This window comes from Anabrus simplex, chromosome 12 (assembly GCF_040414725.1).
Source record: "Anabrus simplex isolate iqAnaSimp1 chromosome 12, ASM4041472v1, whole genome shotgun sequence".
NCBI classification, from domain to species: Eukaryota; Metazoa; Arthropoda; class Insecta; order Orthoptera; family Tettigoniidae; genus Anabrus; species Anabrus simplex.
The window spans coordinates 78172240-78188337 of NC_090276.1; the positions used below are offsets into that span (position 1 = coordinate 78172240).

A 16098-nucleotide genomic window follows, 5' to 3' on the forward strand; every position below is an offset into this window, starting at 1 on the left:
GGAGAGACTTTCAAGGTCGGAAATCTGCTCGGAAGCTTTCAGAAGCAACGGACGACTAATTTATTTGTGTGGGCAGCAATTGTTGTGTACTTCTGACAGGCAGCTAGCATTTTAAAGGACGAACTTGTTCTCCCAACTTTTACAATTCAAATTCATGTGATTGAACAGTGTCACGCCGCAGTTTTCGTTATCGTGGACACCACAACCTATTCCCACTTCTTAGGAACGAAAACGTATTTTGAAGCAGAATATCTCGTTCTATTCTGAACCAGGAAGTGTCTGTAAATTCGCTATTTGAGCTGACGGGCTGTAGTGGTGACTTACGGAAGAGAGTAACAACGGAACAGCGGGATACTACTGCCTACTGATTACACACGTCGTGCCATGTGGCACTTCATTTTTGCTTTACATTAACAAGAAGTACAAACTGCAGAAATTACTTTTCATTAATTGCAGTAAAAAGGAGATATTTTGGGAGATAGAATGTCTTAAAGCATGTAATTCTGACCTCCAACGTAGCTCTGAGCTTTCATACGCCAGATGGTGGGTTCGAATTCCACCGTCGGCAACCCTGTGCAGACAAATGCTGCCGTGACCGCTATCTTCTCTGTCCTAGGCATTTCCGATCGTTGCGACGGCGAAAACATTGGATGTGTTAGCGAGCTAGCAAAAACAAAAATCTTATTTCTACTACCTCCACACAGCCTGAGTCCGGATACTCACAACATCCCTCGCTTTCTTTGTGGCATGCGTGTGAACGTCGTGTGGAAATGTTTACTTTCTCGTCACATTCAACAGGCATCGGTTATGCAAAGGACAAGGGATGGTGTAACCGGAGAAAATGAGGATACTCTGTTGCTGTCGGGAGCGAACAAGGCGAGGGTAGACTGACACACCACTCGTCACTTCCTTCGTTCAGTGCTGTGAGTGAAGGGGCGACCAACAGACGAGAGGAGCATTCCTTGACTGACAAGTGTGTGGAAATTCTAAGTTCCCATGGAGGGAATTAGATTCTTTTCCACCAATAGAGCATATCAAAAATCAGATCAAAAATTAGATGGATGGCTTTTCCGGCGTTTGCTCTATTAACCAGCGTTTCTGTCTTAGGTCTGACACTAGACTCTTCAGAGTGGGATGTGTCAGACCCTACCCACTGACGCTGGGGTGTATGCAGGTGAACTTATCAGAAGCTTATTTATGAAGCACAGTCTGATAACTGCATACGGGAGATAAAACTCCACAATGGAATTAATGCCCGCCTAGCAATTCCAAATGGAAATTCTAAGTTCCCATGGAGGGAATTAGATTCTTGTTTAACTGTGGATATTGCTTATAAGACACGAGGGCACTCCTGTGCGAGTCGAACGCGCGGAAAATTATCCCTGTCTCCATCATACTGGCCGCTTCCACCACCTCCCCTTCTCTTCCCTGAACCACGACAATTTCTCGCTTTGAGTTTCCACTTGGATTCTACCTCATATACATTCAGGACTGGGAACAGACTGCTTTATTGGCTGACCCAGAATTCTGTCAGGCGCCATGAATCGAAACGACGAGAATTCGTTTTTCCGGCACGTGTACACCAGGGTGCCGTTCATGGTTTCCACCATAGATTTTGTATATCCAGAGAGGATATCATCAACTCAGTGGTCTTGTCGGCCTACGACTAGTTCTTTCACCTTCTAAGCAGATGATAACAACATTTACATCCATCTTTAATATCATGCAAGTACACACAAGAGTGACGTTCTCTGTCAACAGGTACGCCACCAACGACTTCTGCTCAGGAGAACACACCGGTACTCATCTGGACGCTCCTTTTCACTTCAACGTCGTGGGCTGGACGGTCGGTCAGATCCCTCTGGACAGGCTCATCGCCAACGGTACGTACAGCAGACAGTTCCCATTCTCTCCTTATGTACGTCTACTAAGTAAATGTCAAAGAAATTAAGATTCGTATCGAGAAAGCTAAGCAGGCATTCATAAGTTGGGAAAAATCTTGTGCAACTTACATCTAAATCTGCACGTCAGTAGCGAAGGCTGAGAGTTGACACGACAAGGTAAGCTTTTCCAAATATGCTCTAAATAATACAATACTGTTTAAAATGTAATATAGGCACTACGTCAAAGGGGGCGGAATTTATATAGTCATCATCATCATCATCATCTGTTTACCCTCCAGGTTCGGTTTTTCCCTCGGACTGAGCGAGGGATCCCACCTCTACCGCCTCAAGGGCAGTGTCCTGGAGCTTCAGACTCTTGGTCGGGGATACAACTGGGGAGAATGACCAGTACCTCGCCCAGGCGGCCTCACCTGCTATGCTGAACAGGGGCCTTGTGGAGGGAGGGGAAGATTGGAAGGGATAGGCAAGGAAGAGGGAAGGAAGCGGCCGTGGCCTTATGTTAGGTACCATCCCGGCATTCGCCTGGAAGAGAAGTGGGAAACCACGGAAAACCACTTCCAGGATGGCTGAGGTGGGAATCGAACCCACCTCTACTCAGTTGACCTCCCGAGGCTGAGTGGACCCCGTTCCAGCCCTCATACCACTTTTCAAATTTTCGTGGCAGAGCCGGGAATCGAACCCGGGCCTCCGGGGGTGGCAGCTAATCACGCTAACCACTACACCACAGAGGCGGCCCATTTATATAGTAAAATAGGCTATTTCATGAAATCAGGTACGCTAGTATATTTCTTTTAACATAGTATCATTTACTAACAGTAGTGTCGGTGCGATACTTAGTGGAGGTGCCCCATGCTTGCGTCTTACGCGGAGGTTCCATGTTCCATTCCTGGCCAGTCAGGGATTTTTACCTGGATCTGAGGGCTGGTACAAGGTCCACTCAGCCTACGTGATTACAATTGAGGAGCTATCTGCCCGTGAGATAGCGGCCCCGGTCTAGAAAGCGAAAAATAATGGCCGAGACGATTCTTCGTCGTGCTGACCACACGACACCTCGTAATCTGCAGGCCTTCGGGCTGTGCAGCGGTCGCTTAGTAGGCCAAGGCCATGGGATTAGTTAGTTACTTGTTCGGTGGAGAACTGCAAGTGTTGGGAACACTACTCGGCCATTACATGCCTTGCAATGGATATCAAACAAACTTACCTTATTTCCAAGTGGAGAAGTGCGTGGCGGTTTATTGTGTGACACGCTGTTCAGTAAAGGCAGGCACCAAATTATCATCATCATCATCATCTGTTTACCCTCCAGGTTCGGTTTTTCCCTCGGACTCAGCGAGGTATCCCACCTCTACCGCCTCAAGGACAGTGTCCTGGAGCTTCAGACTCTTGGTCGGGGGATACAACTGGGGAGAATGACCAGTACCTCGCCCAGGCGGCCTCACCTGCTATGCTGAACAGGGGCCTAGTGGAGGGATGGGAAGATTGGAAGGGATAGGCAAGGAAGAGGGAAGGAAGCGGCCGTGGCCTTAAGTTAGGTACCATCCCGGCATTCGCCTGGAGGAGAAGTGGGAAACCACGGAAAACCACTTCCAGGATGGCTGAGGTGGGAATCGAACCCACCTCTACTCAGTTGACCTCCCGAGGCTGAGTGGACCCCGTTCCAGCCCTCGCACCACTTTTCAAATTTCGTGGCAGAGCCGGGAATCGAACCCGGACCTCCGGGGGTGGCAGCTAATCACGCTAACCACTACACCACAGAGGCGGACGTCACCAAATTATTTTAAAATAATAATATAATACCGAAGTATTGTACTATGTTTTAGTTAAGGAATGATGCTTTCTTGATGTGTAATGCACCTGAGATCGTATGTGACACATTTGTTGGACAACAGTAGGCTAGATCATGTTAATAACCGAGCTCGATAGCTGCAGTCACTTAAGTGCGGCCAGTATCCAGTATTCGGGAGATAGTAGGTTCGAACCCCGCTGTCGGTAGCCCTGAAGATGTTTTTTCGTGGTTTACCATTTTTTTTTTTTTTTTTTGGTACTTGCTTTACGTCGCACCGACACAGATAGGTCTTATGGCGACGATGGGATAGTAATGGCCTAGGAAGTGGAAGGAAGCGGCCGTGGCCTTAATTAAGGTACAGCCCCGGCATTTGCCTGATGTGAAAATGGGAAACCACGGAAAACCATCTTCAGGGCTGCCGACAGTGGGGCTCGAACCCACTATCTCCCGATTACTGGATAGGTTTACCATTTTCACACCAGGCAAATGCTGGGGCTATACCTTAATTAAGGCCATGGCCGCTTCCTTCCCACTCCTAGCCCTTTCCTGTACCATCGTCGCCATAAAACCTATCTGTGTCGATGCGACGTAAAGCAACTAGCAACTAAAAAAAAGATCATGTCAATAATAAGTTTGTGTACTAACAATCAGTTTGTGCCAAGTTTATCAGTTATGCGGTATTTTAAACTTTATTTGAACAGTTTGTGTTCGTATATTTCACAGTGTCGTAGTCGAATACATTATTATAACCGAGACTTCGGTATCGGTTACAAACTATAGGCTACTTGTGTAGTTACTGGACAATCAAACCAATTTTAAGTACGGAGTAGCTTAGCCACGGAGGCATCTTCCTTTAGTCTTACATTACTTCTACCTCCGGTAATTCAATTTATATTAAGTTATTCATAGGTTTTACATTGTATTTGACGGGGCTAGTTTGGTTGCGTCAAGAGACAAGTCTGCTCATGAGCACGAGACAACTTGTGTAGAATCCCACTTTTAATACAAGAGCAAAGGCTTGTTCTTGCCGATGGTGAAATATGATCAACATATGGCTACTGCACAATGTTCCGCCTTTCTGGGTACCCTAGGCTCTTGAAGAGTGGAAAATGATCATTATTGTTGGTCTTGTTTCTACTCGGCGAGGCAGCTTGTCCTTCCATTATCGTAATCACACAAGATGGCAACACTTATCCAATTGAGAGACCGCTGACCCCTGGACAACCGGCTGAGTTGCCGCTATGACCGCGTGGCTTCTGTCTCGTATCTCGGCCGGCTCCATGGCTAAATGGTTAGCGTCTTGGCGTTTGGTCACAGGGATGTCGGGTTCGATTACCGACCCGATCGGGAATTTTAACCATCATTCGTTAATTTCGCTGCACGAGGGGCTGGGTGTATGTGTTGTCTTCTTCATCATTTCATCCTCATCACGACGCGCAGGCCGCCTACGGATGTCAAATCAAAAGACCTGCACCTCCATTATTATAGCTCGCAAGGTAAAAAAAAAAAAGTAAGGTGCGGTTATAAAACAGATCGTGCCTTAGTAAACAAGATTCATTGGACCAGGAACAAGTAGAGACATTTCACTTAAATCCATCCGAAAAACTACTCCGCTGACGCAAACAGCTCCACAAATCTACGATCAACAACGAATATTAAGTTCAAATGTCACACTGCGCAATAAAATAGCCCATAACTGAGCACACTGAACACTTCTCAAGAGCTGCAAAACGTTACGGTTCTGCACTAATTATTCATACCGTAAATCACAACACGCCCGAACATTTCTAGCAATACGGATACAATACAATAAAGCATTTAATAGGGTAGATCATGGGAGACTACTGGCAAAAATGAGTGCAATTGGACTAGACAAAAGAGTGACTGAATGAGTAGCTATATTTCTAGAAAATAGAACTCAGAGAATAAGCTTTATCTGACCCTATAATAATTAAGAGGGAAATTTCTCAACGCAGTATTATTGGACCTTTATGTTTTCTTATATATATAAATGATATGAGTAAAAGAGTGGAATCAGAGATAAGGCTGTTTGCAGATGACGTTATTCTGTACAGAGTAATAAATAAGCTACAATGTTGTGAGCAACTGCAAAATGATCTCGATAATGTTGTGAGGCGGACAGCAGACAATGGTATGTTGATAAACGGGGTTGAAAGTCAGGTTGTGAGTTTCATAAATAGAAAAAGTCCTCTCAGTTTTAATTACTGCGTTGATGGGGTGAAAGTTCCTTTTGGGGATCATTGTAAGTATCTAGGTGTTAATATAAGGAAAGATCTTCATTGAGGTATCACATAAATATGATTGTTAATAAAGGGTACAGATCTCTGCACATGGTTATGAGGGTGTTTAGGATTTGTAGTAAGGATGTAAAGGAGAGGGCATATAAGTCTCTGGTAAGACCCCAACTAGAGTATGGGACCCTCACCAGGATTACTTGATTCAAGAACTGGAAAAAATGATATATATCCATTATTTTATCAAACAACCATTACGAAGATGTGAACAGAAAATACAATTTTCAGGGCAGGAGGGTACAGTGGGAGGTGGGGGAATGACTACGTCACAGTATCTTCCAGTTCATCAAAATACACAATAGAAAATCGTCCCAGTTCCTGCATTGCTTGTTCCATCTCCACCGACAAAGCAAACGCTTTCGCTGGTTTAGGAGCGGACCATTGTAGCTCACACGCTTTGCTCCTTTACTGAATTAAACAAGACAGTCTTGGTGGCAGCTAATAGGGAAGAGAAAGAGTAAAGATATGGTAAATTGGTGATACCTTGGTTAATTCGTGACAACACAAAATGTTGAATGAACCCGTATGCTAAATTATAACTTCTTATCTTTATTAAAATAACGCAAGAATTTCATAGCGCAAGATACATAAAAAAACTTCCCACGTGGTAATAAGGGGACATTTCCAGAAACAAGACGTGTGGGCGAAAATTTGTACTTCTAGGACAAGGGATTGCTTCGAGAGGGAATTTTAAAAATGTATTACGAAATTAGCAAGTTTACCCTGCGTGTTGTCAGTCTGTCAATCAGTCAAGTGTAGTGGCTATGTCTCTTCAACTCAGAGCAGCTTGCACATGATCAGCAGCCCTCAACACGGTTCCTCATTTCCACACCAAGTAAACCCTCGGAGAGTACCTTCATTAAGGCCTCGGTCGCAAATTGTAAAATCTTCAACTCCATTTGCCTGCTGGTAGTTACATGTTCATTCATGATGGTTTTAAACAATAGAATTGACCATGAAGATGGTCGCTGAAGCGGCTTTTCTTTTTTTATCAAGAGAAACATTCCTGTCCGTTGGTTTCAAATTCAACGGAATGGCCGTCAATGTGTATAGAGTTGGGAGAGCGTGCAGGCCACGATGAGACGTCCTGTACCTGTGTTTCTCATCATCAGGAGTGTTCCTCAACATGAGCGCGGAGGCTGCCGGTAACCCGGACTTTCTCCTGGAGCCCCAGCACCTGACCCAGTGGGAGGAGACGAACGGGGCTCTCCCAGACCGAGCAGTGGTTCTCATCAGCTTTGGCTGGGCTCAGCGACACGCCAGCCGCCTGCTGTACTTCGGCACAGAGACCAACAACACAGATCTCTACCGGTTTCCAGGTAAGTGATCCTCAACACTTACAAACTCGTTTCTTTGTCTTCAGTTCCTGTCGTTGAAAAGGTAAAATAAGAATTCTTCACAAATAATTCACTATTTAACTGGCTCGTATTCTGAAGTTCAACATGTGTTTAGAAGTCCTAAACCAAAGTCAGCCAACTGCGTGTACGTGTGATGTCAGGTAACACGTCACACACTCTGCTAGGTACTTAGTACTAACTGAGAAGTGAAGGCTAGAGGGGCGAGGGGAAACACATCATCATTCCTAGGGGGAGGCCCAAGGGCTGCACGTAGTACAATGCGGTTATGTGTAGTACATATTTCTCTCCACATAATTTATTGTAACGTAACTTTGTTATGAATTAACATAAAATTTATAAAGCTACTTTATTTCTACATATAGGCCTACAAACTAAACTAGCTTTTTCCGGTGAATCTTCGGAATTGATATTTAACACAAGATTGCTGTGTTTTACAATATCACCCACTGTAAAAAATAGTGCTAATAGTGACAAACAGCACAGTTTTAAAACAAAAATAGTACAGAGAGTAATCTGTAAACTCAAAACATACGTTTTACCTCATGATATCGATACTCAGTTGCCACTCGTGGGTTTCCTTGATTTTTGTAGTCTTGTTTCGTTTACTAGTTTTGCAATATTTGGAGTTAATGTTTGAGGAAACACTAAGTTTAAGAGCACACTTCAAATCGTGATCTGACAACTGGCTTCAATGTTTTGGTTTTGTTGATTTAAAATAGAAAAGTTTCGTTCACAGGCATATGTGGAACCGAAAATACTCAACATTCTCGCTGCAAACCTATGCAATCGGGGAAACCTTTTTTTAAATATTATGAGCCCAACTACTCCAGAATTGCGCCCCAACATAGAAGGTGCACCATCTGTTGCTATTGAAATTAGTTTGTTCCATGGTAAAGAAGCATTTTCAACAACACTTACAATGCACTTGAAAATGTCGATGCCTTTCGTGGTATTCTTCATAGGCACTAAATCCAGTATTTCATCCCAAATTGTAAAGTTTTTGTCAACCCCTCGTATGAAAACGACTACCTGGGCCATGTCAGAAATATCTGTGCCCTCGTCAATTGCTAAGGAGTGTGCCCGGAAGCTTTTTGTCAGTTCTAATAATTGTAGGTGGACATCATCAGATAGGTCTTGAATTTTTGTCGACACTGTGTGCGCGGACAAGCTGGTAGCTTCGAACTCTTGAATGATATTTAGACAAAACTCCTCATCTGCCAAATTAAACATTCCTTTACGAACTCACCACCACTGAACGGTTTTTAAGTTTCTTTGCAATTAAATATGAAATTTTATAACTCAGTCGAACTGCTGACTCAGACTCACTGATCGAATGCTCGACATGGTTATTTAATTTACCTTTTAGTTCTGTAATTACACGTACCCTTTCCTCGCCTTGATACTGATCATAATCTGCAGCGTGATACAAACTGTAGTGGCGTTGTAAATTATTTATTTTTACATACTGTAGCTCTTTTCTACAAACTAAACATTTAGCTGTAGCAATCCTATCATTTTCAACAAATAAATATAGATCTTCCCATAAAGATAAAAAGATCGGAGGCGTAGATAGCTTCTCGCACCGTGATGTGCCCGGTTCGTCCATACTTATGTACTGTACCACTAACACTATACGGCTGAGGATACTGATAGGTATGTCAAAATCATAAAAAACCTTTTTTCGGAATTTGATCCTAGATTTAACAATCTGGAATGTCTGGAAACTTATATTCAACTTTTAACAACGCCATTTTCAGGTGTTGCAGATAACGTTTATCTGGACCTACAGTTAGAGTTATTAGATTTACAGTGTGATAGAGAATAAGAGATAAATTTTTAAATAAGAAGGATTTGTGTGGCTTGTTGTGAAAAGTGTCTATAAAAGCCGTAGCCATCAGCATGTATGGCACTTCACGTGTTTACTACAAAGCGAGGCTGTCTCTTCGTCTCCAGTCTACGACAGCGGCTCCCCACCTTCTGCGCTCTTGCGCCACATGGTCTCTCCGACGTCACACGCCAGCCGGTTGGCCGACCCTGTCTAGACTGCTTCCTATGGGCATTTTAAAATGTTTATCTAAGAAAATAGGCTACATTTTTCTTATTGACTAACAATTGGTACAAACTGTCACTCGATGCATGAGTTACTTTTTATTGTTCGCTGCAATGTACTTACCTGCACGCTTCTGAACCGCGCGCAAGTGACCAACACGAACCAATAAACGATTATTTGTGAGAAGGTCATTTAATTTAATTTTACTCTTCAAATAATAGAAACAAATTTGTTCTACAGACAACTTTCAAATTATTGTAACTCTGTAAGAACAGAATACGACATCGTCGTGAATAAGCCAGTGTTACCTTCTTTCCTGCCACAAATAGCCAAATGCATAGTAAGGCGTGATGTTTCTTGTCTGTCAGTGTCTTGCTTCCCGTTCCGGAGTCCTCGTGAGACTGACAGCCATGCAGAGAAGAAAAAGTAAAAGTTGGAAATGACGGACACTCAATTTGTGATTTTCCGCTGGATTTACTAGCATTTCTTGTTATGTTTCCTTTCCATGGAATCGCTTGTTGTTGCGGTGATACTAGTAGTAGTCGTTGTTACTCTATCATCACACTACTGTTGCCACCGGGACCAATTGCAATGTATTTGTTAATAATAATAATAATAATAATAATTGTTACCGTGTTTTAGCGGTAGGTAGAGGCGTAAGAAGGTGCGGGCGTGAATGGGTTTCAAACTACGGAATCAAAGTTAATGTAAAAGTAATTTAAAATTTAACTAGGTTATATTTTCTTTTCAAAAACAAAGCAATAACAGACATGGCAGGTACAATGTAGCAAAACAAGGGGAGATACAATATTTACAGGTTTTGGGCTTCACGCCCTGACTTCTGCGATCAGCTCAGTTTTACCACAAACACAAGTTTTAACAGAGGGGCAGAAAACCCCATTCATCCCTAGGAGCCCCTGGCTCCGAATTACACAGAAAAGCCTCCACGAGGCATATGACACTCCATTTTCAAAAGAGCGATCCGCTCTCAAAATTTAAGCCTCTCAAAGGCCACACCAAATTCTACCTTCAAGCTGTCCTCTAAGGACGTATTCACAGGGGTAAAATACCCAACCTACTGAGGTCTATTGAATGAAAAAGAAAGTTGATTACATGACCTCTAAAATAACAATTTGAGAGGAGGCTAACCGCACTCCTGATACACTTTGTTTTTAAAACCTAATCTGGCTCTGGGCCGCTAACGCACGGGCTAATCCCATACTACAGAGGTGACTTAGAGAAGAACACTTTACATTACATAAACGAAGAATAGTTTGAGAAAATAAGTTCACCTCAAAACAAATGTGAGTGGGAGCTCGAGAGGGTTAGCACTCTCTATCCCAATATGTAGCTTTACCAGAAAAAGATGAAAAGAGTAATTACATTTTAGGAAAAGGTTACATGATGGAAAACGCTTCGAACCCGCCGCGAGAGTTAAACTGCCGACCTAGCAAGAAAAGAAGATATTAATAGGCCATTACCTGGTAGTAGATCGCTGCCGAGGAAAGAGGCGCTTCCCGCCTCCTGCAATGTACTTAATACACTGAAAGATGGAACAGAAGTGGCCCGGAGACCCCAAAATCAGCAGTTTATATCCTCTCGCGGAAGATTCTAGGCGTTAGGGGAAATAAAACACCCTCCCACAAAATCTTTATTGGTTCGGGAAAAGAAACCCCTACATAGAGGAAAAAGAAACACATTATTGGTGGAAAATTAATTAAAGAAATTCGGGATTGGCTAGATCCAAACTAAGGGGAAAAAGAGGGGTATACAGCCAACTTAAACAATAACAGAAAGAAATTTAACAAGAAACAAACTTTTGAAATAAAAATTTCTCCAACAAAATAGTTCTTTGATTTCGCACTAGGTTGCACTATTGTAATTCTTCAGTAGTGTCCTCTAGAAGAGAAAGTTCACACTTCTTACTTCAAGCGAAACAAAAACACATCAAAAGTGACACAGTTCAAAAACTCAAAATTTTCCACGTGGTGACATCTTCTGAGAAAGTAGAGAATTAATAGAATAGATAAAGTTCAACCTTCCTCCAGAAGAGGAGTTTCAACTGGCGCAACTTTTAAATAAACAGAGTAGAGGTGTACCGCCCGGTACAGACCTCCCCCCCCAAAAGTTCCTCCAAGGGGTAACACAGAAGAACATAAGCTTTGTTTCCAAAATAAGGTCCAAGTTTTGATGTTGATATTAAGATTAATTGCGGAAGCATTTATAAGATTTTAGTAATTTGGTTGGTTGCAATTTCAAAATTTTGTTGTTGCCGGTGCAGTAAAGTTTTTATGTTTGTAGAAGTTGAATTTCTGAAGATAAACCTTTAATGCTTAAAAGGTGAAGAAAAGTTTTGCAATGTCCACCAAATATTGTTGTTAAATTCCCAAATGTAATTCTTGCTTATGGTGACTGTCCATGTAGTTGATGTAGATTGAGTCGGATGGCCAGACCGGCCGTTGCAGCTTGCGTCCAACGGAGGCCGCTCGGACCCCTCAAGTACCCTGAGATACCGCTCGCCCGCACTATGAGGGGAGCAGAGGTGTTGAAGTACGCCGCGCCCGCGGTGAACAGATACAGGCTGCGGGCATGTAGCAGGTCGTGCGCCGCACATCAGCCTTGGCCGGGAGGAGAGCTCCGGCTCGCCGTGCACATGTCGTCCTCGCTGGAGAGGAGGGGGCCCATCCCCCTCCCCAGTCGCTGCACGGCGCTGCGCGGCTGCGGGGCTGAAACATTAAAGCTAGGCGGCAGAATTGTGTTGGACAATTATTTTCTTTGAGGGTACAGGCTTGTAGAGAGAGTGAGGGGCCAGCGGCGTGCAGATATTCATGGTATTCATTAAGCCACTGTGTAGAGTGGAGCAGGAGACGGGAGCGTGGTAATGGCCGTGGCAAGAACAGGATGGCAGTTTAACGGGTCGGGGCAGGTTTTACATAAGGCTTACATCTAAAACCAAAATATTACAGAAGGGGCAGAATGCCTTAAAAGTGAAACTCAAAAAAAATATAACCTTCATATCCTTTCAAAATAATATGGAGCAAGTTAACACAGAAATTACACCGGTTTCACCTGGGACAGGTGAACTCTAAATATCCTCTCGGTGGCTGGATTACTTAGCAATAAGGTAACCGGCGTAAGAAAATCGAGAATGATACAAGGCCCATGAAATCTGGGGGCAAGCTTGCCCGCGGGAACAAAATTTTTGACCATAACCTGGTCACCTACCTTCAAAGTGGTGGGTCTCCGTCCACGATCATACCTTTCCCTAACCTTTTCATGAGACACTTTAAGATTAGCTTTAGCCTTCTTCCAAAGATCTTTAATGTTGTCCGGATCTATTGTCTCGGGCAGAATGTCATTCAGAGACCAGAGGTTAGAGAGCGGCGTGTTGGGAACGAACTTAAACATCAAAGAAGCTGGAGTAAATTTGTGAGATTCATGAACCGCCGAATTCAAAGCAAAAGCTAACCAATGCAGGGACGTGTCCCACCTAGAATGATCTTCATGATGATAGGCAATAAGTGCGGACCTGAGATTGCGGTTAACCCGTTCAGCCAGAGATGGTTGAGGGTAATAAGCAGATGTAGTTACATGAGAGATGGACAAGTCAAAACAGAATTTACGAAACAGATTTGATGTAAAAGCTTTAGCATTATCAGATACAATGTATTGGCACGGACCAAAAGAAGCAAAAATAGAATTTAGGCAAGTAATGGTGGACTGAGCGGTAGCCAGCTTAGTCGGAAATAACCAGGAAAATCTTGTAAAACCATCTACACACACAAAGATGAACTTGTTGGCATTACCCTTTGACTGGGGGAAGGGTCCCACATAATCGATATACAGGCGTTCCATGGGGCGCGACGCTTGATGAGAAGACAAAAGACCTACTTTAGTGGACATGGTGGGTTTACTGATCAAACAAGATTTACAAGCTTTTACAAGTTCTCGAATTTCACCGTCCATACCTTTCCATATGAACATTTCACGAATCTTTTCACGAGTTTTAAAGATTCCAAGATGCCCCCCCAATGGGGTCTCATGATAGTATTTGAAGATCATAGGTACAAGAACCGCTGGAACAACAACTTTCATCAACTTATCATGCCTCGAAGGGCAACATAGAACACCATTCCTCAGAACATAAGGGACAACATGTTCCCCAGAAGAAAGGGTTTCCATTATAGGAGCCAGCGTCGGATCTTCACGTTGGTATTTCTCAATATCCCTAAAAAGCATGGGAGCACCTGTTAAGATGGCATTAACACCAGATAGTATGGACTCGGAAGGTGATGAACTATCGACCGGTTCGTGGGTCTCGACGTCGTTATGAAACATACGGCTGAGTCCATCAGCAACAACATTTTCGGTACCTCTGATATGTCGTACATCAAATTGGAAGGCAGAAATACGGATGGCCCAACGGGCTATACGACCAGTACGACGCGGCCTACCTAAGACCCAGCTTAAGGCTTGATTATCTGTCTCCAGGTCGAATTTGACATGTTCCAGATAGAGACGGAACTTTTCTAAGGCGAATAAGACTGCCAACCCTTCGAGCTCATAGATGGAATACTTGGCTTCTTGAACCGATAGAGTCCTAGATGCATAGGCGATGGGACGCCTCCCTAGTTCAGTCTCTTGAAGAAGGACTGCAGCTACAGCTGACGACGACGCGTCCGTTTGGACGATGAATTTCTTCGAGAAATCAGGCATAGCAAGTACAGGGGCATTACAGAGAGCTAATTTAAGATCTTCGAAAGCGGCTTGTTGAGAAGGTCCCCACTCGAATTTGATGCCTTTCCTACGAAGAAGGTTTAAGGGCGCCGCTCTATTAGCGAAGTTAGGAATAAACTTCCTGAAGAAATTCACCATACCAATGAATCTAGCGATACCTTTGATGTCCTTAGGAGGTTTAAAATCACGGATGGCCTGTGTTCTAGAATGATCGACTGCTACACCATCAGGTGACACAATATGCCCTAGGAATGACATAGAGGGCTTAGCAAAGGCAACCTTGGACAACTTAACAGTTAACCCAGCCTTACGAAGGCGATTGAGAACTTCTCGCAAATGATCTAGATGTTCTTCAAAGGTTTCGGAAAATACGACGACATCATCCAAGTAGTGATATAAGTACTCAAATTTGATGTCGGAAAAGACCCTATCTAGTAGCCTAGTGAGCACAGCTGCCCCCGTGGGGAGCCCGAAAGGCACGCGGTTGTATTCATATAAATTCCAGTCCGTGGCAAACGCTGTAAGATGTTTAGACTCTTCGGCAAGGGGAATTTGATTATAGGCCTGATTCAAGTCCAAGATGGTGAAGAACTTGGCCTTACGAAACCATGAAAAGCAAGAATGAAGGTCGGGAAGGGGCACAGATTGCAACACCACCTTCCGATTGAGAGCCCTGTAATCAATGACAGGCCTGAAGCCTCCTTGGGGTTTCGGGACTAGAAAAATAGGCGAAGAATACGCTGACTTAGAGGGCCTAATAATACCATCCTTCAACATCTGATCGATGATTTCTTTCAGAGCCTTCATTTTAGGTGGAGATAGCCTATACGGTGGAAAACGGACAGGAATTGAATCCGTGACCTCAATTTTGTATTCAATAAGGTCAGTAACACCAAGAGTATCAGAGAACACCTCGGGAAACGACTGACACAGTTTCCGAATACTATCAGCCTGCTCCTCAGGTAGATGTCTAAGGTCTAACAACATCTCATCCTGGGTAGGCGAAATAGATGAACATGATACAGAATTACACTTTAACAAGGGAATTCTACAATTGGACGCAAATTTGAATATGCACGACCTACTCTGGAGATCGAGCACAAGACCAGTGTGAGAAATGAAGTCCGCTCCCAATATGATGGGGCAAGACAAACGCTTGGCCACAAACAATTTGATCTTCCATGTAAACTTAAAAACCCGAATTTTGACATGTATGGAACCTAGAATTTCTAATGGAGATGAATTAGCCGAAACATATTGAACAGGAGAAGAGACATAGTCAGGGAGTTTACAAACAGATTTCAATTTAGAATACCAATCAGCCGAAATAATGGAACAAACACTGCCTGAATCTAAGAGAGCTGTTATAGGCTCGTTATTTAACTCAATCTTAAGAAAAGGAACAGGTGCGGGGGTATCCGCCGCAATCCTAAGACACTCTTTAGGGCATTCAAAAGATGAATTTGAAGGCTGGTCGTTCTCTGCATTTACAACCTGTTTACTAGGGGCTAAGTCTCGGGAAGATGGATTAGTCGGCTCAGCCGACGCCACTAGTCACTTTTTATTATTGGAATAGCTGGAATTTGCACCAGAAGTTGAGCAGGAGGGGGTGCTATTTGAGTTTGGGCAATTCTTGGTGATATGTGAGAAGGCCCCACACTTAAAACAGCCTTGTGATGACCCTACTCCATTCCTTGTCCCACTTGACTTGATCAGAGGACACTTATTCCGCAGATGGTCAGGCGACCCACAAGCATAACATTTACGGGGATTGACTGGTCGGCGAGGTGGAGGCCGAGTGTTACTAAAGGAAGGCGGGGGTTCTTTCGCCACACGCAAGGAATCGGCATACCTAACTCCTTCCGCAGAGACGGCTAATGCTTCCAGTTCAGAGAAGGTTTGCGGGCACGCCGCGAAACACAAATATGACCTGTAGGGTGGTGAAATC

The 16098-nt window shown here is 43.7% G+C and overlaps 1 protein-coding gene across 1 annotated transcript in view; it reads left to right on the plus strand.

Moving 5' to 3' along the window:
• The window catches only part of LOC136884155 (isatin hydrolase), a 45181-nt gene that overhangs the window by 8189 nt on the left and 20894 nt on the right, over positions 1-16098 (plus strand). Inside the window, exons 2-3 of the mRNA XM_067156196.2 lie at positions 1762-1883; positions 7118-7324. Coding sequence (XP_067012297.2) covers positions 1762-1883; positions 7118-7324 — 329 coding nt within the window. The remainder of the gene's footprint in view (positions 1-1761; positions 1884-7117; positions 7325-16098) is intronic.